At 36.7% G+C, this 25,185-nt stretch overlaps 1 protein-coding gene and 1 long non-coding RNA gene across 3 annotated transcripts in view; one reads left to right on the plus strand and one right to left on the minus strand.

Annotated features, from left to right (window-relative positions):
- The window catches only part of LOC105486379 (uncharacterized), a 49,977-nt gene that overhangs the window by 10,315 nt on the left and 14,477 nt on the right, over positions 1-25,185 (minus strand). Inside the window, exon 3 of the long non-coding RNA XR_011621150.1 lies at positions 12,524-12,770. This is a non-coding gene — a long non-coding RNA (uncharacterized lncRNA). The remainder of the gene's footprint in view (positions 1-12,523; positions 12,771-25,185) is intronic.
- On the plus strand, positions 1,936-24,264 carry LOC105486380 (alcohol dehydrogenase 4 (class II), pi polypeptide). Of its 2 annotated transcripts, XM_011749246.2 has the most exons (10): positions 1,936-2,073; positions 3,493-3,594; positions 4,939-5,080; positions 7,493-7,580; positions 9,622-9,853; positions 14,544-14,804; positions 20,720-20,855; positions 21,330-21,468; positions 23,674-23,703; positions 23,929-24,264. In XM_011749246.2, exons 1-9 carry the CDS (start codon positions 1,948-1,950, stop codon positions 23,684-23,686), a joined length of 1,239 nt encoding a protein of 412 aa, XP_011747548.2. In that variant the 5' UTR covers positions 1,936-1,947; the 3' UTR covers positions 23,687-23,703; positions 23,929-24,264. The 2 variants fall into 2 exon arrangements, with proteins under 2 accessions (XP_011747548.2, XP_011747547.2); XM_011749245.2 differs by lacking the exon at positions 23,674-23,703.

The raw sequence follows: 25,185 nt of genomic DNA on the forward strand, positions 1-25,185 counted from the left end.
CTAGATAGTAACCAGGAGACGCACCTTAAGGAAATATAAGGGGTTAGTTGGCCACAGTAGATGCTCCAATCAGAGTAAACTGAAAAAAAGGCATGCATTGCATTGGGGAAAACAGTTTCAATAGAACAAAGAGATGGAAATCAAATGAGCTGAGTGAAACGTAGTTAGTGAAAAAGTAGAAACAAAGAGTATAAATTATGCTTTCAAAAAGTTTAATAGAACTGAAATATTTAAGAGATGGTGGAATACTAGGGGACTATTAAAAGAAATAATGTAGATAATGAAAACACACTGCCAGGGAAAGATAGTAAAAATATGTTGTTAAATTTCCTAAAACACATGGAACACAGAATACTTACATGCACGTAATATCAAGCTTCAAGATATGTAAAATAAAAAAAGCACTATCAAAAATTACCAAATTCATAATAATGATGTATTTTTTGTTTCTTTTTATTTTTAGTTATTATTTTAAATAATTTTATTATTTATTCATTTTTATTTTTAATTTTAATATGTACAGAAAGAATTGTACATATTGTGTGAAGTACCTATGATACTTCAGTACACACGTACAATGTGTAATGATCAAATCAGAGTAATCATAATGATTTCTAAACATCTCTCACTAGTTAATAGAATAAGCACAACAAAATCAGTATGAGCTGACTCCAGTACAGGACTGGTGCTTATCCTTATTAATAATCGGATCAATACAAATTTAAAAAACACAATTAGATATCTTTACGCACCACTAGATTAAGAAAGTTTTTAAAGTCTGCCAATTCCAAGCATGCGTGAGGATGTGGTGCAACAAGGACCCTCATGCATTGCTGATGGTAGGTGAAGCCATTCTGTACAATTCCTTGGCCTTCCTATTAAAGTTGAAGACTTTAATTCCACTCCTAGTCAAAAAATATTTAACAACCAGTACAGATAGGAAACTCCATTTCTCACAAATGGAAATACACATGTGACTCCAGGGGAGTTCTGACCCACAGCACTGGTGGCCACAGCCCCAGGAGGTCAGATGGACACTAGGTATTTCTCTACTGGGGTTCCAGGGACTACTGTGTTTTGGGGGGACAGCCAGAGACCCAGAACCATCAGGGCTGGATGATGGACTCACACATCAGGCGGTACAAAAAGAGTAGCTCCTTAGCAGTGACTAAATAGGGGGCCCCAGGGTTGCAACAGAGTTGAAGGGGAACTTGGGGACTTGGGATAGTGACTTTTTACCAAGCTGAATAAAAATATTTCCAAATTTTGATAATTGGCATGGACTTCATAGTGGGTACTGGCTGAATATCAGTTCTGAATTTTCTTTAAGGCAACTCAAGCATATGTGCAACCGTGTACATGAAAAGAATGTGTATGTAACCACTAATTCATCATAAGCAAAGAGGAAAAAAACAGCAAAAAGGAAAATGGATGAATAAATTATGTTCAATTCATACAGTGGAATATTCTAGAGTAATGAAAATAAGCTACAGTCACAGGCAATGTGAATGATTCTCACTAGAGTAGAGGGGAGAAAAAAGACATGAAACAATACATACACTATGATTCCATTCATAAAAAGGCTTTACTAGATTAAACTATTGGATAGAGAAGCATAAATAGGTAGTAAACCACTAAATACGCAGAAATGATTATGAGAGTTGTGAAGGAGGAGAGTAAGTTAAATGGGCAATTCTGAGGAGTAGAAATTTCCTTTACTTCATAATTATTTGGTAATTCCTCTTTATACGTTTAATGGGCTTTTCTCTATTATTTTATATTTTTCAATTAAGGAAAAAAGAATTTTAAAAATCTTGGAGCTCACTGAGAGTAGTGGGCTTTGCAGCTGAAGTCCAATAGTACAAATGACGTGGTAAGAGGCCGGCAGAGCTGTGAATTACAGCAACAAAGAAGGAAAGAAAGTGATTGGAGAATTATGCAACATGAATGGTATTTATGCAAAGACGGCTCATTATAGGACACAGAACTCTCTGGGGAGCAGTGGAAGCCTTCTTAACTCAGAAAGAAACTCCGAACACAGTTTCCCAAAGAAAAATGGGCACCAAGGGCAAAGTAAGCAAATAAGCTGTATCTTTGTTCAGTTTGTGCTTTTCTGTGTCTTTGTATGTTTGGCTAAAAGAAGCTTCCTTCAGGAACTCAGGAAGCAGTGACTTACAGTTGATCAAAAGGATATGAGTGGCCCCTATGCCAGGAACTTATTCCAGGGAAATTAACTGTGGATTGCCAAAATGTTTATTACAAGGGTGTTGAGTTAATATTAATATTATTCAAATGGCCAAAAGAAGAGAGATTTAAGTAACTAGGCTGTAACCCTAAAATAGAATATGCATAAGTTACAAATAACGTTGCAGGAGAATATGGGAAAACATTCACAGTATATTAATAAGTAGAAAAAGCAGATTACAAAATACTATGGATAATGTATCTTATTTGGGGATATTCAAAGAATTTGCATCAAAAGCATAAAGTGGGTAATGAGCTTACAGATGAATTTCATTTTATTTTTTGTCTTTAAAAACAGGTATGCCTTGGCACTTTGAAACTTCCTATAATTAATATATATTTCTTTTGAAACAAAATAAATAATATTCAAAAACATAATTCAAAATTACTTAACTATTGAAAAATAGATATTCATGTGGTCAAAGACTTTGGGAAAAGTATACCAAATGTAAGCATAGTAGTGTTAGAACAGAAGATTATAGGTTTGTTTCTTTCTGCTTTCTTTCAATGTTGCTTATATTTGAAATTAAAAATATAATTTGAGGCTAGAAAAGAATTGGGATTATAGAATCCCAAATACTTAAATTCTGTTCATTCATCTTTACCCAAATTCTTACAATTAGACCAAATTTTTATTTAATTTATATCCTACAGATAAATTTGATAATGATGTAAGCCTCATTTCTCAGACTTTTAATGAATTATCTGGGGACACTGTTCAAATGCAGATTTTGAGTTAGTGGATTTGAGGCAGGGCTTTCATCTCTAACAAATTCCCAAGTCATGTGAATAAATGCTTGTCTGAGGACCACACTTCGAGTTGCAAAGATGTAAAACACATCTATTCTCCAGCAATTATCTGACTCAGGTAATTCAGAGCTGATTTCAAACAGTTCACTCAATAGATTTTTATAGGCCATCTACCTTTTCCAACTCTATAAATCTATCCTCTCTGTTATAGAGGGAAAAACTTGAGGCATTATATTAAGGTAAACTTCAATACACCTGTTATTATTTTTCAAGAAATAAAAAATGTAATGACTATAATGTAGAATTTAACTTCTTATTTTTCATTAAGATCCCTTGTCTTTAAAATAATATCTGTAAGATCCAGCCACAAACTCTTTAAGTCTTTGTCATGAAATTATAGTATTAATATATTCTAATTTTTTCTCATGATATCCTCTCTCCCACCCCCAACCCTGTCAAAATCTCTATCTCCTTCTTCCTTTTCTTTCTCTCTTTCAGGTTATTAGATGCAAAGCAGCCATCGCCTGGGAAGCAGGCAAGCCCCTTTGCATTGAAGAGGTTGAAGTAGCTCCCCCCAAGGCTCATGAAGTTCGCATTCAGGTAAGTAGAGACTTTCCTTGGGTGGGAGCAGACAGGGCCCCAAGTGGAGACATGGCTTCTGTCAAGTCAATCCTATGTGCTATGATTCAGAGGCCTTGGAGTTTCTAGTACAGGTAAGTTGTATTTTTAGGTTCAGTCAAAAATAGGCATTATCCCAAAAAGGAATAAATTATCCATTATTTTAGTAATTTTTGAATAATGGTTTTAAAATTTAATTGGTCTTTTTTTTTTTTTTTTTTTTTTTTTTTTTTTGAGACGGAGTCTCGCTCTGTCGCCCAGGCTGGAGTGCAGTGGCACGATCTCGGCTCACTGCAAGCTCCGCCTCCCGGGTTCACGCCATTCTCCTGCCTCAGCCTCCCGAGTAGCTGGGACTACAGGCGCCCACAACCGCGCCCGGCTAATTTTTTGTATTTTTAGTAGAGACGGGGTTTCACCGTGGTCTCGATCTCCTGACCTTGTGATCCGCCCGCCTCGGCCTCCCAAAGTGCTGGGATTACAGGCGTGAGCCACCGCGCCCGGCCTTTAATTGGTCTTAACATTAATCATTTACCCTAAGAATCAGACAAAGGAATTCACTTTGAATTTGAATTAGTTAGGTTTTCTTTTTGTTTTCCAATTGCTAATTATTTGAAAGTGTTATTAAAAGGAAGATAGAGAATTTGATCCAAAACAACAAAGAAGAAAAACCTGATATGCTGCTCTGGGCAGCCGAAGGGTCCTGGGTATCCAGAGGAAGAGACAGGAGTAGGTCACAGGGAGAAGAGAGTACGTGGAATGGAGTGAGATCACCGATGGCAAGTTTGGACTTTCCCCATTTTTCCCAAGCTGACCAGACTTATATTTTCCCTGAGGACCCCCACATTAAGAGTCTGTACATGAGAGTGAATGGGACATCCTCATTGACAGAACCTTGAAGAAGAATATAGATATACAGTGGTAATTAATGTAGACAATCCTTAATTTGATATCGTTCTCGTAACTGTAAAAGGTATATTACCTTAACTTTATTTCAGTAAATTTACCCTATAATAAGCCTATAATATAATAACCCTATAATATAAGCCCTATTACCTTTCATTTTTCCTCTCCTGGAGGCAATAATTGCCAATCCTATCTCTTTTTTGATTTTCTGACAACAGCAAAAGGTGGAAAACAAAGATGCATTATAAAACAAATTTAACCTAGTACATTTTTATTGGTTCTTTTTTTCAAAAGGTGATTCTTTTATTGAGTTCTAGAAGTCTTATAAAGTTTCAAAATGATATCAGGCCTAATATTATATGTAACATCCAGTTCAATAATATAGTTGCAGAAACACAATTCAAGTCTGTAATTGCCTTGTAGATCATTGCTACTTCCCTGTGCCATACTGATGCCACTGTTACCGATTCTAAATTTGAGGGCTTAGCTTTCCCAGTGATCGTTGGCCATGAGGCTGCAGGGATTGTGGAAAGTATTGGGCCAGGAGTGACCAACTTCAAACCAGGTATTTTATTTTATTCAGATAAAATGGAAATGTCACAATATTTCAGAGATAATTCTTGAGAGAGTCCTGGCTTGGCATGCTATAATTGATCTCTATTTACAAAGGGGGACCATCTTTTCCAAAGTAAAACTGAGTCACACAATCTATCACAGTCTAGCAATGGGACAGAATATTTGAAATCAGAACTGTCTAATAAAATCTGGGAAATGTGGTCATTTTATTTACATAAAGCACTGAGAAATTGTCCTATGAAGCAAAGTTACAAGGTTAGCTTAAACTGAAATTTCCATGTTTAACAAATGACACCTTACAAAAGAACAAGATCATGTCCTTTGCAGGAATATGGAAGCTGTCAGTCATTATTCTTAGCAAACTATTGCAGGAACAGAGAACCAAATACTGAGTGTTCTCACTTATAAGTAGGAGCTAAATAATGAGAACATATGGACACAAATGGGGCAATGACAGGCACACTGGGACCTACTTAAGGATGAAGGATGGAGGCAGGAGAGGCTCAGAAAAATAACTGTCGGGTACTATGCTTAGTACCTGGGTGACAAAATTATCTGTACACCAAACTTCCATGACACGAGTTTACCTATATAGCAAACCTGCACATGTACCCCTAAATCTAAAATTAAAAGTGTTGTTTTTCCTTTTCTTTTCTGCGACAGAGTCTTGCTCTGTCACCCAGGCTGGAGTGCAGTGGTGCAATCTCAGCTCACTGCAACCTCCATCTCCTGGGTTCAAGCGATTCTCCTGCCTCAGCCTCCCGAGCAGCTGGGATTACAGGCATGTGCCACCACACCTGGCTAATTTGCTATTTTTAGTAGAGACAGGGTTTCACCATGTTGGCCAGGCTGGTCTCAAACTCCTAACCTCAGGTGATCCACCCACCTTGGCCTCCCAAAGTGCCGGGATTACAGGCATGAGCCATTGTGCCCAGACATTTTTTTTTTTAACAGAGTCTTACTCTGTTGCCCAGGCTGGAGGACTGTGGCACGATCTTGGCTTACTGCAACCTCCACCTCCCGAGTTCACATAATTTTTGTGCCTCAGCCTCCAGAGTAGCTGGGATTACAGACATGATCCACCACACCTGGCTAATTTTTGTATTTTTAGTAGAGACAGGGTTTCACCATGTTGGCAAGGCTGGTCTTGAATTCCCAACCTCATGCGATCTGCCTGCCTCAGCCTCCCAAAGCACTGAGATTACACATGTGAGCCACTGCATCTGGTGTAAAATAAAAGGTTTTGTTAATGACATGTTATAACAACTTCTATATAAAAATGCAAACTATTTTAATATTAACAGCAAACTATGTAAAGAATTAGGACTTAGAGGTAGCTTTAGTGAGAAATATACATATGTCAGTGTTAGCCGAAGTGTCTTTTTGGAAGTTTGTAAGATAAACATAATACCTAAATGAAGCACACACCAATAGCTGAAATTATTTACTCCACATTTTACAACAGATCCTCCAGATACTGGAATATGGGCTACGTAATTCTCATTTGGCAGGCTGGATGAACCATGCCACTCTTTTCTCTTTGAATGAGAATGCTCCAAAGTTAGAGGTACATTCGTACCTTTCCATTCCAAAAAAGACTGTACAAACAAATTGCTTCCCAACATTTTGTGTCAATGAAGGAGTCTGGCCAATATCATCCCTTTAGCCCCAGCTCTGCCACTTACTGGCTATGTAATCTTGACCAGTTATGTCACTTTTCTGTGATTCAGCTCAGATTTCTGTTTTATATAGTGTGAATAAAAATAGGGCTCATCTCAAAGAGTTGTTCTGAGAATTAAGTTCTGAAATAATACATGTAAATAGTTATGTATTAAATGCATGCGTGGCATGTATTAAATGCATGCATGGCATGTATTAAATGTTGAACAAATGTGAATTATCATCATTAGACCTCAGGCACTGAAGCACAGAAGTCACGATTAAATTGGAATTTATTAAAAAGTGGAAAAATGTGGAATTTGAAAGTGAATCTAAAGGTGAAACATGGCAATGATATAAAGTTTATACCTAGCCTATAATTGTTTACCTCTCCTATTATATAAGGATGTTATGTTTCATACATGGTGTTTGGAAATGTAATAAACAATAGTCATGATGCAGAGAGTCATAATGACAGCAAAGTCCCAGAGTTCTGTGTCTGGTGATATCAACACAGATTTGTTGCTTGACTGCCTAGCAGAGTAATTTTTTTAAAAATACAATATAGGCAATACTTGGGGGAATCTGCAGTCTTGTAAGGTAATGAAATATTGTAGCCACCTATACTTTCCACTGAATATAAAATGTATACTATAAAGAAAAGGTGTTTTCCACTGATTTATCTGGTAGGAACTATAAGTAACATCTTAGGCACCATCCAACATATGGCCTTTTTTTCTAGGTGACAAAGTAATTCCACTTTATGCACCTCTATGTAGAAAATGCAAGTTTTGTCTGAGTCCACTCACAAATTTTTGTGGAAAAATCAGGTAAGCACTCTACACTGTTAGTATAAATTTGAATGAATATTTTGGAAAGCACATTGACATTACCTAAATGGCCTTGAAGAGGTGCAAACCTTCCACATACTAATTCTAATCCTAGGTGTGTACAAGATACTATTGCAAGTGCACACAAAGAAACATGTGCTGGAATGTTCATTGCAACACTGTTTATTATAGTAAGCAATTTAAAACAGCACAAATGTCCATCAGAAAGAGAATGAATTTTAAAATTGCTACGTAGTAGCACAATGGACTACTACACAACAATGAAAATGGCTAAACTTGAGCTGCATGTATTAACATAAAATAATCTCACACACATAATGTTAAGGGAAATAAGCAAATTGCTGAAGGAATATTTAGTAAGGTGTCATATACAAAAACAATACTATACTTTCTAATGGTTATTTGTATATGTAGTAAAAGCATAAATAAATCACTGAAATAATAAATGCCAAATTCAGAATAATAAATACTTCTACAGGGATGAGAGAGGGAAACAATAAGGCACAGTAAAGTGATTCACCCCAGGGCAACATAGTTATAAGTCTTAGAGCCAGGTTTTTAACCCAGGCAGTATGGCTCCAGAGTCCACAATCTTAATCATCTTGTTTTTGCTTTACTGAGACTACAGACGGATCCTTTCTTCCTTAACACTAGTTGAAAGCAGTTATTTAAGAAGCTAAAACTGTACTACTCTTACATCTATTACTGTGCCTCAATTTTTTCATCTAAAAAATGAGGATCAAAATAATGCCTCCTTCATAGATTTGTTCTAGACATTCAAAGAACTAATATTTTTTGCAAAGTTTTAATGAAATAATGGATTTAGACAATGCCAATAAATTCTTTCTAATGTTATAAAAAGAGAGATAATTATATATTCCAAATGAAATATACAATACCACCTATAAAGTATTACCACAAAAATATAAAATCTGAATCAGATCAAGTGTTTACATCAAAAATACTAATTTATGAGGGGATACAGGGATACAGAAATATGTTTAACCATATTACAGGAATGTTATGAGCAAAATCCAGAGTGAGGAAAACTCTACAAGACAAATGATTCAATTTCTTCAACAAACAAATTGCAAGGAGAGAAAGAGAGAGAAGGGATCTATAATTTAAGATAATTAAGAGACAACAAATATGTGGACCTAAAAGAATCCTGTAGAGACACACGTTAATGTATTTACAGATGAAATAGTGATATCTGGGATTTGCTGCAAAATATTCCAGTGTAGGGGAGGGAGCAGGTATTGTGAAGGAATAATAGGTGAAACTTGATTGGCCATGAGTTGATGGTTACTGGAGCTGGGACACAGACACATAAGGGTTCATTATGCTATTCCTTCTACTTTTATACATGTTCAAATTTTCCATAATAAAAATTTCTAAAAGTTAATACATGTAAAGCCCTTAAAAGCATTTCTGGTACACAAAAGCATTCAAAAAAAGTTTGTTCCCTGGCCGGTGCGGTGGCTTATGCCTATAATCCCAGCACATTGGGAGGCCGAAGCTGGAGGATCACCTGAGGTCGGGAGTTTGAGAACAGCCTGACCAACATGGAGAAACCCTGTCTCTACTAAAAATACAAAATTAGCCGGGTATGGTGATGCATACCTATAATCCCAGCTACTCGGGAGGCTGAGGCAGGAAAATTGCTTGAACCCAGGAGGCGGAGGTTGCAGTGAGCTGAGATCGTGCCACTGCACTCCAGTCTGGGCAACAAGAGCAAAACTTCGTCTAAAAAAAAAAAAAAAGTTTATTCCCTGCACTCCAGCCTGAGTGACAAAACGAGACCCTGTCACTTTAAAAAAATTGTTGTTGTTATCTTTAAAATGCTTTCAACAAACTATATTTTGTGAAAAGTCTTGTTGTTTCCCTAATTTTTCTGTCGTGTAAATTGTCATGAAAGATGTATAATGCTCAATATATTTTGTAGGAAAATGATCAGTCTTCCATTTATTGTAACTCCTCTTTATTTGTATCTCTCTCTCTCTCTTTTTTAATTTTCTAGTAATCTTAAAAATCCTGCTAGTGATCAACAACTAATGGAAGACAAAACCAGCAGGTTTACCTGCAAAGGAAAACCAGTTTACCATTTCTTGGGAACCAGTACATTCTCTCAGTACACTGTAGTGTCAGATACTAATCTTGCCAAAATAGACGATGATGCAAATTTAGAGAGAGTTTGTCTGCTTGGATGTGGGTTTTCAACTGGCTATGGGGCTGCAATCAACAATGCCAAGGTAAATGGTTAAACACCAGTTTGTGTAAAACAGAAGTTACTGGGAGGCAGTGTGATACAGATGAACCTGTTATCTCTAAACTTTGGCTGTGTCATTTATTACCTCTGTGATTTTAGGCAAGTTATTTAACCCTTCTAGAATAATATCTACTAAAAATACTCATGGGGATAATTGAATCACATCATATATGTAAAACATCTGGCCCAGTAGCCCACATATAATTGGCGCCCAGCATATGTTCTTATACTATACTAACATGTTAGATTATAGATCATCCCTGATTCAAATACAGCCTGTTTAAATATGTCTCCTAAGGATGAATGCTCATCCTAGGACAGGTGACTCCATCAAAGGGCAATAAAAATGACAGAAACTCACTTCCATCTTCACACAACCACCCCTGTCTTCTCCCTGATGCTACAGATTTCTCTCCTTCAATCAGTAGTAGTTCATTTCTGCTTCTCATCCTGTTCCTTTGTAGCTTCAAAGGAGGGTCTCTGGTAGCAGCCCTGATGTTGACCAGATGTGTCCCTAGAATCCCGAGTTAGAATTTAAAGACTCTTACAAAGCATCTAACCTAGAACTAGAGAGATATCAAAGACAGATCTCACAGTTGGACATCTCAAATAACCTCCTTATTTGAACCTCCCTGACATCAACCTTTATTCCCGACTCAAAACTGCAAAATGCAGCCAGAGTGGTCTTTCAAACAACAAGTCTGAAGATTTTATTTTTCCTGCATTATTTCATTTTTCCCTCAGGGTGAGGTCAAATTCCTCAGTAGGCTACAGTGACTTCCTACTTCTCCCTTTCCGCTGTGCACTGTTCCCTTGGCTCCACTCTGAGTCTCCAGGCTTCAGTCACTGTGGTCTCTGGGCTTTCCACACTTGGCTTCCAGCAACAGTGCAGAGAAGACCACCCTGCCTCCTTCAGGCTGACTCCATTTATCACTTCCTCTCAGAGATCTACTTCAGGTTCTCAGGTATGCTTTGGGTGTCCCTCCCAGTTTTCACCCCAAATTTTTTTTCTTTTTTGAGACAGGGTCTCACTCTGTTGCCCATGCTGGAATGCAGTGGCATGATCATGATTCACTGCAGCCTTGACCTCCTGGGCTCAAGCGAACTTCCCACTTCAGTCCTCCAAGTAGCTGGGATTACAGGCATGCACTACCATGCCTGGCTATTTTTTTAATTTTTTATAAAGACAGGGTCTCCCTATGTTGCCCACGCTGGTCTTGAACTCCTAGGCTCAAGCAGTTCTCCCACTTTTACCTCCCAAAATGCTAGGATTACAGACGTGAGCCACTGCCAGCCTCTGTCTTCATTCTTATCACACTATAGAGAAATCTCCCATGTATTTTTCTGTCCTATTGTACTATTTGTTCCTTGAGGGCAAGAACTCTCTGTTATTCATTGTGATAGCTCTGGAGGCTGGAATTGTCCCTGGCACATAATAGGAGCTTGATAATTTTTCAATGAATGAACAAATAAAACCAGGTGCATGTAAAACCCTTAAAACATCCTGGTGAGGCCTGGTCCTCGGCTTTGTAAACCAGAAAGTCCTTTTTATCAGGTTACCTAGAGTTGTTCAGTGTCAAGGAAACAAAGTCAGCCTCACCACAATAAGAGGTTGATCTAGTAGCCAAGATACCAAAGTATGACTCTTCATTGAGAATTTTATCTGCTACATAGACAAAAATGCTACTCTTTGCTATCAGCATGTTATCTCCCTTTAAAAATGTATTCATCCGCACAATTACTCATTAATACACAAATTTAAAAATTGTATTAGAAACCAAACTACAATCAGAGAAGGGTACTAGTAGCTGGGTGGAGCTGACAGCAGATGTGCACATGGCAGTCAAAGCCTGTTTTCTGCTGTATGGTGCTAGAGATTCAGGGAAGAAGTATCACTCTTCAAGTCTTCCTCTGCTGGGCTCCATGCAGTCCATCCTCTTCTACTACTCTAGTCCTTTTAAGGGCCATTAGCACTAGAGATTCAGCTACAGCCTTCTTTCTTAATTACTTATTTTTAATTGAAAAAATTTTTTAGACATTTATGAAGTATAATTTAATGTTTTGATATATGTATACATTGTAGAATAATTAAATCAAGCTAATAATGTACCCATCCCTTCATATACTAATATTTTTGTGGTGAGAACATTAAAAATCTACTATCGTAGCAATTTTCAGATAAACATTATTATTAATTATAGTCACCATAGGGTACAATGAAATTCCAGAAATTATTCCTCCTCTCTAACCGAAACTTTGTATCCTTTGACTAACATCATCCCATTCCTCATTTATCCCCCTAGACTCTGGTAACCACCAGCCTAGTCTCTCCTTCTATGAGTTTGTCTTTTTTAGATTCCACATACAAGTGAGATCATGCAGTATCTGTCTTTCTGTGCCTGGCTTATTTCACCTAACATAATATCCTCCAGGTTCATCCATGTTTTCACTATGACAGGATTTTCTCCTTTTTTAAAGTCTAAGTAGTACTCCATTGTGTATACACATACCACATTTTTCTTATCTATTCATCTATTCGTGGAGCAAAAGCCAAGGGTGTGCATACCTAATATTATAGATAAATAAGGAAAGTATTGCAGTTTACCTGTTGCTTAGTAATTTTGTTTCCAATTTAGAATGTATTAATACTTACCTTGAGCAGATTTTCTCTCTTCCTTTTGTTTAAGGATTGGTTCCACATTTTGGCTATTGTGAATAATGCTTCATTGAACATGGGTATGCACAGCTCATTTCCTTTGGTTATATATCCAGAAGTGGAATTGTACAGCTTTCTTTTAAATCCAAAGTCGACCTAAATTTCCAGGAGCTATTCTTCCCACTGTAAAGGAGGAGATTCTAGCTGCTAAGCCACCTCATGGGATGCTCAGAGAGAAATGAATCTGATAGGAAGAAATTAAGGAAAGTGAAGTATCAGTAATTCTATTCAAAAGGCAAGAGCTTTGATAAAATTTAACTTACTTCTGGGAAGAAAAGTGAAGCAACCTCTCTGTATAATTATTGAGAACATACTAGCATCACCAGAACCCCTATTTCTTTTTGATGTGCTTGTATCTGCCAATTAAACAACATTACACAGATACCTTTGGAAGAGTGGAAATATCCTCTAGCAGTGGTACTTGCAGACAGACAATCATCCACTGTGTGTAGACCTACTTGCAAATTGTGGGGGCAATTTATAGTGACCCCACCAAAGTTCTGCAAGCAAATGCACTTTTATACACAGGAGCCTAGTTGTATGATACAAGTAATGCAGCATATTCTATTTACACATTGTCGTGAGTTAGCCTGAGAATCCAACTAGTAGTTACACTGCTGCAATGGGAAAAATGCATTTCCAGTTCCTAAGAGACTCACAGGCTCTTTTTAACTGAGACTCTGGAGAAATATATTAAGAAACATACTGAACACATGCCACAACATTATAGTAAAGAAGCCATCATAAGAACAATATTCTTACTATTTGCAATATATATACATATATATTATTTCCCCTGAGTAGCAAAAGCCAGAGGTGTGCATACCTAATATAGATAAATAATGAAAATATTGCAGTTTACCTGTTGCTCAGTAATTTTGTTTCCAATTTAGAATGTATTAATACTTACCTTGAGCAGATTTTCTCTTTTCCTTTTGTTTATGTTTTAATACTAACAGCTTTGCATCCTCATTAGGAAATATTAAGTATCTCTCTATGTAGTATTTTTCTATCACTATACTAGTCTGTAGAATAACATTCCAGTTACAGCATCTTTTCTTACCATCTTATCTATTACTTCCATCTAATGCAATGAAACAAAAATGTATTAAAGATTCAACATACAAAAGACCCTTTCATAATAATGTGGAATTTAAAAAGTTTCTGCCTTCATAAAATGTAGTCTTTTAAAGAAACACACATACACACACAATCAAGGCAGGTTATAAATTATATGATACAAGAAAAACAAAACGATAGGCGTTGATTTCTGATTAAAGAATCAAGAAAAGTTTCATAGAGAGAATGTCCTTGAAGTCAGGCGTAGGAGTATAGGTTATACTTTAATTAAAGAAAATAAGATGAAAAGTACATCAGTCTGAGGGAACAGCGTCAACTACAGCATGAGGAGAAGTGCAACAATCTGTTCGCAGTTCTTGTACTGGGAATATCATGGCGATGAAGTTGGAAGGTAGACAGAGGTCAGACAATAAAAATCCTTTCATGCCATGTAAAACAAATTGGACTTCATTCCAAACTGGTGATTTGGAGTGATCAAGTAAATCACTGTAATATTAATACAACCAAATGAGGCCTATTAGAAATATAGATGTCAAATTACTAGTGATCCAATTTTAAAAGGAAAGCAATAAACCCTTCAGAATGTGTGGGTTTTCAAATTTTGTTCTAACACTGAAGGGAAAAAGTAAAACAAGGGAATTATTTTTACTTGGGTTTGTTTCTTATAATCTTAATGCACATTAAATAATTCTCCAAATTTAGGTAGTAATGCATCCATTTTCACATTGGCAGATTTCCTCCATTGGCTATATCATAGAGTTTAATAGCAGGCTGTCCTTAATTCATATGTTCATGCCCCCACTTCCTCCTGCCTCTTAAAACGAAAAAAGTGGGACTAGCTACTTTAAAAGTTATTTTATAATTTTCCTGCTTTCAGGTCACCCCTGGCTCGACTTGTGCTGTCTTTGGCCTAGGAGGTGTGGGTCTTTCTGCTGTAATGGGTTGTAAAGCTGCAGGAGCTTCCAGAATCATAGGTATTGACATCAACAGTGAGAAGTTTGCAAAGGCTAAAGCCCTGGGAGCCACTGATTGCCTCAATCCTAGAAACCTACATAAACCCATCCAGGAGGTTATCATTGAATTGACCAAGGGAGGTGTGGATTTTGCTCTTGACTGTGCAGGTGGATCTGAAACCATGGTATGTATATTTTTTTCTTGGTTTATGTTTTCAATTTATTCTTTGGCTGTTAAATAATAGGGGAAAGTGGGTTATGTTTATTATGGTAACTATAACCATTCCTTCTTAGTACTTTCAAATGGATGACAGTGGAGTAGAAGTATAAGCCACAAATCATTTCCCATTCCCTCAGCTATACTCCATTTCCTTCAATGCCCATGAATGTGTCCCCCCAAATGCCAGTACTATCTTGGTGAGTTCAGTCTTCTCTTGTGATAAGAAGCCATGCCAGCATTATGTGTAGATGCTGATTTGAGATCCCTTTAAAAAGCTCAATATTATTTGTCTGGAGATAATATTTTCTAATTTTGTTTTCTATGATAATTCCAATTCCTATTCCTTGGAGACAATTTTAGGGGTTTCTTCATTTTTAATTAATTAGAGAAATGTTCCTTTTGACTATGAAATCAAATAAAATGACAAGTGCATTAAGGGACAGCATTCTTTAGCAAAAGATATAAAGGGATGAATTAACTAACTGCAATGAATAAATAGGAAAGACACCTGTTTGGCTTAGCTATCTTATACATTATATACATGTTATTAATATTAATATTTGTTAATAATGTAGAATATCTTTTCTATAACAGCATATAATATTTAAAATTAATAAACAATATGTGCATGTATTGATATATTTAATATTAACATGTTTACAGATAATAAATATTATTTGTTAACACTTAGATATTATACATTATATAATAATCTATTGTAAGTAATGTTTATTAATATGTAAATAACTATTTCTATTAGTCCTTAATATTAATGTTATTAATATTTGTTCATTCTTCTATATGAAATGCAGCAAAAAATAGAGAAAACTTAGAAATGAACATTTTAAAAGAATTGTGTTTTATGAGAAGTGAGCCCTACCCCCACAAAAAAATATACAGAAGGCAGATCTAGAGAAGGAAATAAGAGAGGGTGACAGGTGTTTCCTAATAGCTACAACACATTCACTCCCACATTAAAGTAGAACAGGGAGAGGCTAGCAACCCGCACACAGCCCAGCTCTGTCCATCAGATCTCAATAAATAGGTTGCAAAATTAGGTCCAAATTACACATTTGAAATTTTCTATATTTCAAAAAAACCATACCACAAAATTTAAATCACCTTTTTTTCCTGAACACTGCAATGTTGTATCATTCTGATTTCTTCCCGACTCAGGACAGGCTACAGTGCCCTCAGTGACTGCACTGGTTGCACACTTACGAAGCCAGCCTGTCTATTCTACTCCAAAAAGTGGAATGAAGAACCAACTACAACTACAGGCAATATACTGAAAAGTTACCTTGCTGGAGTGCCCAGCCTAATTCTCCAGAGAGTCAGCAAATAATCACCTAATGTGTATTTACTCAAAGACACTAAGCAGATTTAGGGAGTTTTGTTTTGTGTTTTTTGTTTGTTTGTTTTTGTTTTTAATGAAATGACCAAAGAATTCATCAACTGAATTATCTGCCTATGGATTCTTCTTATTTCATTAGTGAGAGCCATGAAGTAGTTGTGATGTTATTCCTTTTACTTACACCTTCATTCAGCCTAGCTCCCAAGCCATCCTCTAGGCAAGATATAAAGCATAAAATTCTATACTTCCCAGAAGCAAATTTTGTGCTGATTCTTCCCCCTTGGTTCTTACACAACTGGTATATTCCCCAGAAAAGAATGAGATCCAGGAAGACTTGTGATGACAGCCACAGGCTGCTGTTCCTCAGTCATTCTTCTCTGAACAGTTTCATTATACTATATGCAAACTGCTGAAAACAGTATCTGGCAGGTACTAAGCACACAATAAACATTAGCTATTATTGAAAATGCATGCATCAAGGGCTCCATATCTGGCACTGCTCACCTGTGTTCAAGGCTTCAGGCCCTGCTTTTGAATTGATGTTAGTACCTGCAGTGTGCAGCATGCCACATCCATCACCCCGCTTCCCATGGCTCATTTATTTACAAACACTAAAATTTAGCCTATTCACCTTATTTTTCTTGTACAGAGATTCTCAACACTAGCTATATGTTAGAATTTCCTGAGGGGTTTTTCATTGTTGTTTTGTTGCTTTTTTAATACCAATGAATGCGCCATACCCAGGATATTCTTGTGTGCTGGGGGCCCACTGACAACATTTTAAAAATTAATTTCTCAAGCTGAGAACCACTGACCTAAAAGTTAGCATCTTCTATCATTAAACTGACTTATTATATCATGAAAGTCATTTTCAGTTATGGAACAGAATTACATTAGAGAATCCAAATAAATCCTTGGAAAGAGAAGGATTTACTTAATCACCAAAAGATGAGTTACCTACTCTCCTACCAAAAGTTTCTATAACTAGGAAAAGCTATGTTTCTAGGTTTCAATGACCTCTAACCCTCTAAACCAAGGGTCAACACCCTGTAACTTACCAGCACAAGGATTATTATTAACACCTGCTAAGGACCCTTTTAAGGAGCTGAAGGTAGTGATACTGGAGTCTAAGACCTGACTGGAAGCTGTAGAAAGATTTTATAACTTTTCAGTGATTAATTTTTTATAGCTTTGATAAGCCCCAGCAATAAGTCAGAGACTTAATTTAGAATTTAATTTTGAAAGTGTTTGTCAAAAATGTTAAAGGCCTCAAAACATTTGATTAAAACAGAACCATAGGTCACTGTAAAGCAATAGTTACTTATTTAGCCAAATATATCATCAAAAGACTTTAAAGGCAATACATAAGGATATATGGATGTAAAAACCTTAACCCTGTTTTTTAAAGCAATTAAAAACCTAATATAGACAACATGGGAATTATTTTGATAAAATGTATAATGTTCTTTTTTTTTTTTTTTTTTTTTTTGAGACGGAGTCTTGCTCTGTCACCCAGGCTGGAGTGCAGTGGCCGGATCTCAGCTCACTGCAAGCTCCGCCTCCCGGGTTTACGCCATTCTCCTGCCTCAGCCTCCCGAGTAGCTGGGACTACAGGCGCCCGCCACCTCGCCCGGCTATTTTTTTGTATTTTTTAGTAGAGACGGGGTTTCACCGTGTTAGCCGGGATCGTCTCTCGATCTCCTGACCTCGTGATCCGCCCGTCTCGGCCTCCCAAAGTGCTGGGATTACAGACTTGAGCCACCGCGCCCGGCCAATGTTGTTTCTTAAGTCAGTTACCAGAAAGGGAAAGAAAAACTGGTGGTGTGACTGCTTCTCCTTATGAGAGGCCCATTTCAATAAACCTGATGGGAAAAGTGCTTGAATTTAATCAGACACGGGAAAAGTGTGTTCAGGATTATGAGTACAGCAGGAAAATACATAATTCTTAGTAGCTGCATGAGAAATTTTCTCATTACATTGAAAAATTTAAACATATCAAGAAAAGCCAAGAGTACAAAATCAAGTTGTACTGGAGGAAAACATTCACTCCTAGACCTTTAAGATAAAACATTTTAGTATCAGGCCGTAAGAATAGTTAGAACTGGAGGAAAAAACTAATAATAACTGATGAAAAGGCTAAAGAAGAGAGTTATATCAGTCCAAGGGGAGACAAAGCTGAAAGCAGGGAGATAGCAAAAGTTGAACTTCTGACATATGATTTTGAGAAGTTTTCAAAAGAAACAAATTATAAAATTAAAAGTTAAATTTCTTTTAATTTTATTAAGAGCAAATCAATACTGTAAAGAAACTTTGTTTTAACATAGGGGAATAATCTTAGAAAGACTATTCTAAATAATCCTCTTTTAATTATAGCAAATTTAATCCCATACAAAATTTTTTTATAAATTCCTCTTCATGAACCTTATTATGACTTACACAGATGGTCTATGATATGCCTGGACTTTTGACTTATCCTAATTTTTTTCTTTTTCAATAATCAGTCATTTTATTTTAGGACAAGATTTTACCATAAGATTCTTTTTTATATGAAATTATTTATATGAAATTTTTATATGAAATTTTATATCAAATTTTATATGAAATATATGAATAATTCATATTTTATTAAAATAAATATTATTAAATTATTTTATTAAAATATATTTTTATATTTATAACTGTATATTTCTCTCCCCTACTTACTTTTTTCATCTTTTTAAGTAAATAACTTTAAAATAATCTCCAAATTATATAAAATTATTTTTTAATAAGAATACAGGCCAGGCACAGTGGCTCACGCCTATAATTCCAACACTTTGGGAGGCTGAGGTGGGCAGATTGCTTGAGCCCAGGAGTTCAAGAGCAGTCTGGGCAACATGGCAAAAACCCATCTCTACTAAAAATACAAAAATTAATCAGGTGTAGTGGCACACACCTGTAGTACCAGCTACTTGAGAGGGTGAGGTGAGAAACTGCAGGAAGTTGAGGCTGCAGTGAGCTATGATCACGCCACTGCACTGTAGCCTGGGCAACAGAGTGAGACTGCCTCAAAAAAAAAGAGAATACAATTATATATTTATATATGAATTAGAATTCTTATTCCTAATAACCTTAAATTTTCATGAAAACTTAGAAAGCAAGAAATCCTGAACTGTTAGATGTAAGCATTTTATAGATGAAATCATCTCACAATTTTAGAAACATGTTTTCCTATATCACAATTTTTTAACTGGAAATGACTCACACATCCAGCATTTATTATTTAATTTAAAATAATTTTCAGATTTTATATTACACAAAGTCCACTTATAAGCATTTATTTCATTTACATATACTTTTTCATTTTTAACAGGTATCTAGATAACTTTTGATAACTGAGATATTATGCAGAATTAGTCATTATTTAAGGTTATTTCCTTGTTAACTTTTTTTTTTTGAGATGGAGTCTCACTCTGTCGCCCGGTGGAGTTCAGGGGCACGATTTTGGCTCACTGCAACCTCCACCTCCCGGGCTCAAGCAATTGTCCTTCCTCAGACTCCTGAGTAGCTGGGACTACAGGCACACGCCACTGTGCCTGGCTACTTTTTTGTATTTTTAGTAGAGACAGGGTTTCTCCATGTTGGCCAGGCTGGTCTTGAACTCCTGACCTGAAGTGATCCACCTGCCTCAGCCTCCCGAAGTGCTGGTATTACAGGCGTGAGCCACCATGCCTGGCCCTTATTAACTATTTTTAAAATCTGAACATCAGGTGAAAACCTAAGTAAGAAACTTAAGGTTAAACACATAGGGATTTTGCTGATAAATTAGGTGGTTCAGTTGCTGTTATTGACCTAACAATTTTAAACTAGTCTTATTTGTCAAAAAAAAGTCACACAAAGATAGATTCGGCTGGGTTTATAGTTTCACAACCTTTATGCCAAACTCTGGCACTTTAAACATTTATCAGAGGCAAATATAAAACTTATTTACTTACACACAAATGTATGCTGATTTTTTAGACATCTTTATCTTTATTTTACTAATTTTTTTTCTTTTTTTTGAGACAGAGTCTCACTCTGTCACCCAGGCTGGAGTGCAGTGGTGCAGTCTCGGCTCACTGCAACCTCCTCCTCCCGGATTCAGGCAATTATCCAGCCTTAGCTTCCCAAGTAGCCGGGACTACAGGCAGGCAACACCACACCCAGCTAATTTTTGTATTTTTAGTAGAGACAGGGTTTTGCCATGTTGGCCAGGCTGGTCTTGAGTTCCTGGCCTCAAATGATCCACCCACCTTGGCCTCCCAAAGTTCTAAGATTACAGGTATGAGTCACCTACACCCAGACTGTACTGAACATTCTATCTGTAATGGAACACTTGGCCCTCAAGGCTCAATCTACAATGATACTATGATGTCATTAGCTTGAATCCCATTATCTTACAGGCAGAGTTGCATTAATTTTTTTCTAAAGCATTGTACATTCCCACAGTGGAGTTCATATTCTACTTTTCCACTGACTCAAGTAGTCTTTTGTGTTCGATCTTACAGAAAGCAGCCCTGGACTGTACAACCGCAGGCTGGGGAACATGTACTTTCATTGGAGTAGCTGCTGGTAGCAAAGGATTGACTATTTTTCCAGAGGAGCTAATAATCGGCCGTACTATAAATGGAACATTCTTTGGGGGTCAGATTTTTTTTCTTCATAGCTTTAAATATTTTTCCTAGTAGTTCTGAAATTCTTAGAGTGAAGATTATTGAAAGGAAATAAAAATAATTTACCCAAACATTGAATCCTTAGAGCATATCCAAACACTACATAAAAACTATTAATTACTTATAAGTAATTTATATAAAAAGGTAATTATAATTTGCAAATTGAAATTTAATTTGCATTTGAATGAACCAACATGGAGGAACAAAAAATAAACATTGACCTAATTGAGATAATTTGTTATATAGAGTGGAAAATAATCTTAAATTTTTCTTATAAAGAAAATTTTTAAAGTAGATATAAGTGCAGAAAATTAAAGATGGAAGGAGTTTAATCTATTTGAAACAAACCAAATCTGACCTAATAATTTCATTCGTTCAGCAAATGCTGATTAAACTACTTTGTGTCAAGTGCATGTCTTTATTTTGCATTTTGTCCACATTACAGGTTGGAAAAGTGTAGATTCTATCCCAAAGCTGGTCACTGACTATAAGAATAAGAAATTCAATCTGGATGCATTGGTGACCCATACCCTGCCTTTTGACAAAATCAGTGAGGCATTCGACCTAATGAACCAAGGGAAAAGGTACATTACTAATAGATGATTGAATGATTTAAAAAACATTTACAATGATTCTATTTTTTTTTTATGTTAAGAACTAACCAACTTGTTTTTTCTGACATTTTCCACATCCCAGGTATTAGATGTGCTTAAAAGATTGAATAGTGGCTATTTCAGAGGGAAAAGGCTTCCATTTCAATAATGCACATCTGTACACTGTTACAATATAGAATGGTGGTATAAATTCATACAATTTCCATTTCAAAAACCATTAACTCAGTTGGGGCTGCTCCCTAGAAAGAGAGGTTTCTGCATAGTATAATGTTAGATCCCTCTAGTACAGTGTACCCCTGAGTTTGGCACCATGGTGTTCTGCAGTTTGACACAGAGTGCCTACCCCAGACCCTTCACAATCAGAATGGGGTGAAAACCATGGCTATGTGAACAGAGAGTGGCAGGGATCAGACATGTAAAGGATGCCCCAACTGTCTCATTCTCTTGCTTTGCCATGGAGTTCCTATAAGATACCTTCTGATCCACTATTATAGTTATATAGTCTCCCATGTCAGGGATTCCAGGAACTGATGTATAGAAATGCTCCACCTGGAAGATTCTTAGGGTTTGGGGGATTAGTAAGACTAGGATAAATGATTCTAGGTAAAAAATTCAAGCACAGCCTTGATCAATAGAAACAAAGGTCAAAAACATTAGGAACAATGTTACATAGAGGAGATGCAGGACAAAGAAGAAATGAAAAGAGAAGACACAACAAAAGAGAGGAGGAAAAGGCTAAAGTAAAATTAAAATAACTGGGATTTGAAGCAGGGAATAAATGTTGCAGAAGAAGAAGATAGTTTCGGCCGGGCGCGGTGGCTCAAGCCTGTAATCCCAGCACTTTGGGAGGCCGAGACGGGTGGATCACGAGGTCAGGAGATCGAGACTATCCTGGCTAACATGGCGAAACCCCGTCTCTACTAAAAATACAAAAAACTAGCCGGGCGTGGTGGCGGGCGCCTGTAGTCTCAGCTACTTGGGAGGCTGAGGCGGGAGAATGGCGTGAACCCGGGAGGCGGAGCTTGCAGTGAGCCGAGATCAGGCCACTGCACTCCAGCCTGGGAGACACAGCGAGACTCCGTCTCAAAAAAAAAAAAAAAAAAAAGAAGAAGAAGAAGATAGTTTCATGGTGTGAGGACCCAGACTACTTCTTGGGGAAGAAACCTGAGGAAATATCCTACTGACATGAACTCCCCAATTTGCAAACGTGTCAGTGACAACATATCAAAAGGAAGTTCAATAAAAAGAAAATACAAGCATTATTTTTTAAGCTACACCATGTAAACTTAGTATATAAGCCCTTCAATATTTTGTACAATCTCAATATCCCCATAAGGAATACTCCTCAAGTTAGGAGTTAGAGGTTGGAGTGGGGTTTGAGCCTCACACCCTTGTACTCATATCCTCTAACACAAACTTTTTCTCCCAGAATTCTCAATTATGGAACACACCCATAAGGAATGCTAAGTGGCGGCCAGGTGGAAAATGCTGCATTGCTTTATGGGCAAGTCTCCCACATTCTCCAAGGAGGCTTCCCTGGTAATCAGCCTAGGGGTAGACACCAGAGTGAGGCTTCCTGCTCCTTCTCTAGCCCACTGAGAATACCGTCAGACTGCCCACACAGATGGAAAGGTGGCAATGGGGAAGGCAGAAGTTGGGCCTCATCAGGTGTGTCCCCCATATGGGCACAGGAAGCACAAGAGAGGGCAGGCCCTCCTACCACCCAACTGCAAAGAAGCAAGGAAGCGGGAGGAAGGGGATGGGATACAATGACTGATTAGCCTGTTGAGGTGCAGTGACCCTGCCCCAGAGTGAGGAAAGGACACAGAGATTCTCCTTCCACAGGTAGGGGTGTCTTCCAGTCCTGGGTGAAGAAAACATTTATGCATAGCAAGCTGCTGATAGTAGGGGTTCCACAGCTCCAGCAGTAATGTCTGAGATAAGGACTGCTCTGTCCTTGAGGCTTATCCCCCGCTTGGTGTCTACATGTTGGAGTTATCCAGGAATAAGAACATCTGGGTTCTCAAAAAGTAGAATCCCAACACACCAACTTTGATGCCCACTCCCTCCTTCGATGCTCAACTTTGCCCTCAGCTATAGGAGATCTGAGAACAGTGACTATTCCAAGACTAAAACCTGACTCCCTCCTTGGTACATTCTAATTCTCCTCAACAGCACCACTGAGTAACAAGGACGCTGCCTAAGGTGAGTGAGGGTCCTGAATTCCCCCCCAGTTTACTAGCACATGTATAAAATATTATTAACACCATGAACGGAAGAGGATGATGGGATAAAAGAAATTAGGCTTAATAAAGTGGATGTCTAAAAAGGAAGACCAGATCCTGAAATGAAAAGGCAAAACTTATTTGTGAGCTTTGGTTAAATTTATCATGAAAATTATACTTATTAATGTTTTATTGTTATTAACAGCATCCGAACAATCCTGATCTTTTGAAGATGCCAGGAGCAATTTGGAATGCTATCTGATTGAATGTGAACCTGTCTGGTTAATTTATTACCTGATTTGATGAACCAAGGAAAGCCATGAGTTTAAATAAATATTTACATTTAATACGGGAACATAAAAGAGCTTTAAATATTACAGCCTTTGTACCTGTTACATATATGAATATTCCCTATGTTAAATAATAATAATAACAACTAGTGTTTATGAACAGAATCATATGATCTTTAGAAATTGTTTTAAATTAGTTCTGGGAAGGTGAAAGTGGGGAATTAAGAGATAATAAATAAAACTAGATTGGCTTTATGTTTATAACTTTTTAGATTGGGTAATGAATACATGGAGTTTCATTATACTTTTCTCTCCACTTTTGTCTATGTTGAAAATTTTCTGGGAGCTAAATGATGAGAACACATGGACACATGAAGGGGAACAACACACACTGGGGCCTGTTGAAGGCAGGGAGTCAGCAGAGAGACAGCATCAGGAAGAATAGCTAATGCATGCTGGGCTTCGTACCTGGGTGATGAGATGATCTGTGTGGCAAAGCACCATGCTACATGTTTACCTGTGTAACAAACCTGCACATCCTGCACATGTACCCTGGAACTTAATAAAAGTTGGAAATTGTTTAAAAGAATGAATAAGACCTGGTATTTGATAGCACAACAGGGAGACTACAGTCAACAGTAATTTAATTGTACATTTTAATATGACTAAAAGAGTACGATGGATTGTTTGTAACACAAATAAATGCTTGAGGGGATGGACACTCCATATTACATGATGTGATTATTACACATTGCAGCCTGTATCAAAATATCTCATGTACCCCATAAATATATACATCTAATACCCTCAAAAATTAAAATAAAAAATTTTAAATAAAAATAAAAAAAGATTTTCCACAATAAAAAGATTTTTACTGGAAAAAATCACTATATTTCACATATATGTGTACATGTATACACTATATATACACATTATATATATGAAATATATATATGAAATATATAGTAATTGTGATCATGTGTATATATGTTAATATATACACACATATACATACATAAAACACTATTATATAATTTGTGTTCCAATAAGCCACAAGCTACTTTTTAAAAATAAGTTGCTAAATAATTTTCTTTTTAACATCTGTTAATTTCTTTTCTCTTAGCCCCACTCTATCATTAACTGCAATCACATGTAAGGAAATATCAGAATCT

Source organism: Macaca nemestrina, chromosome 3 (genome assembly GCF_043159975.1).
Source record: "Macaca nemestrina isolate mMacNem1 chromosome 3, mMacNem.hap1, whole genome shotgun sequence".
NCBI lineage: Eukaryota > Metazoa > Chordata > Mammalia > Primates > Cercopithecidae > Macaca > Macaca nemestrina.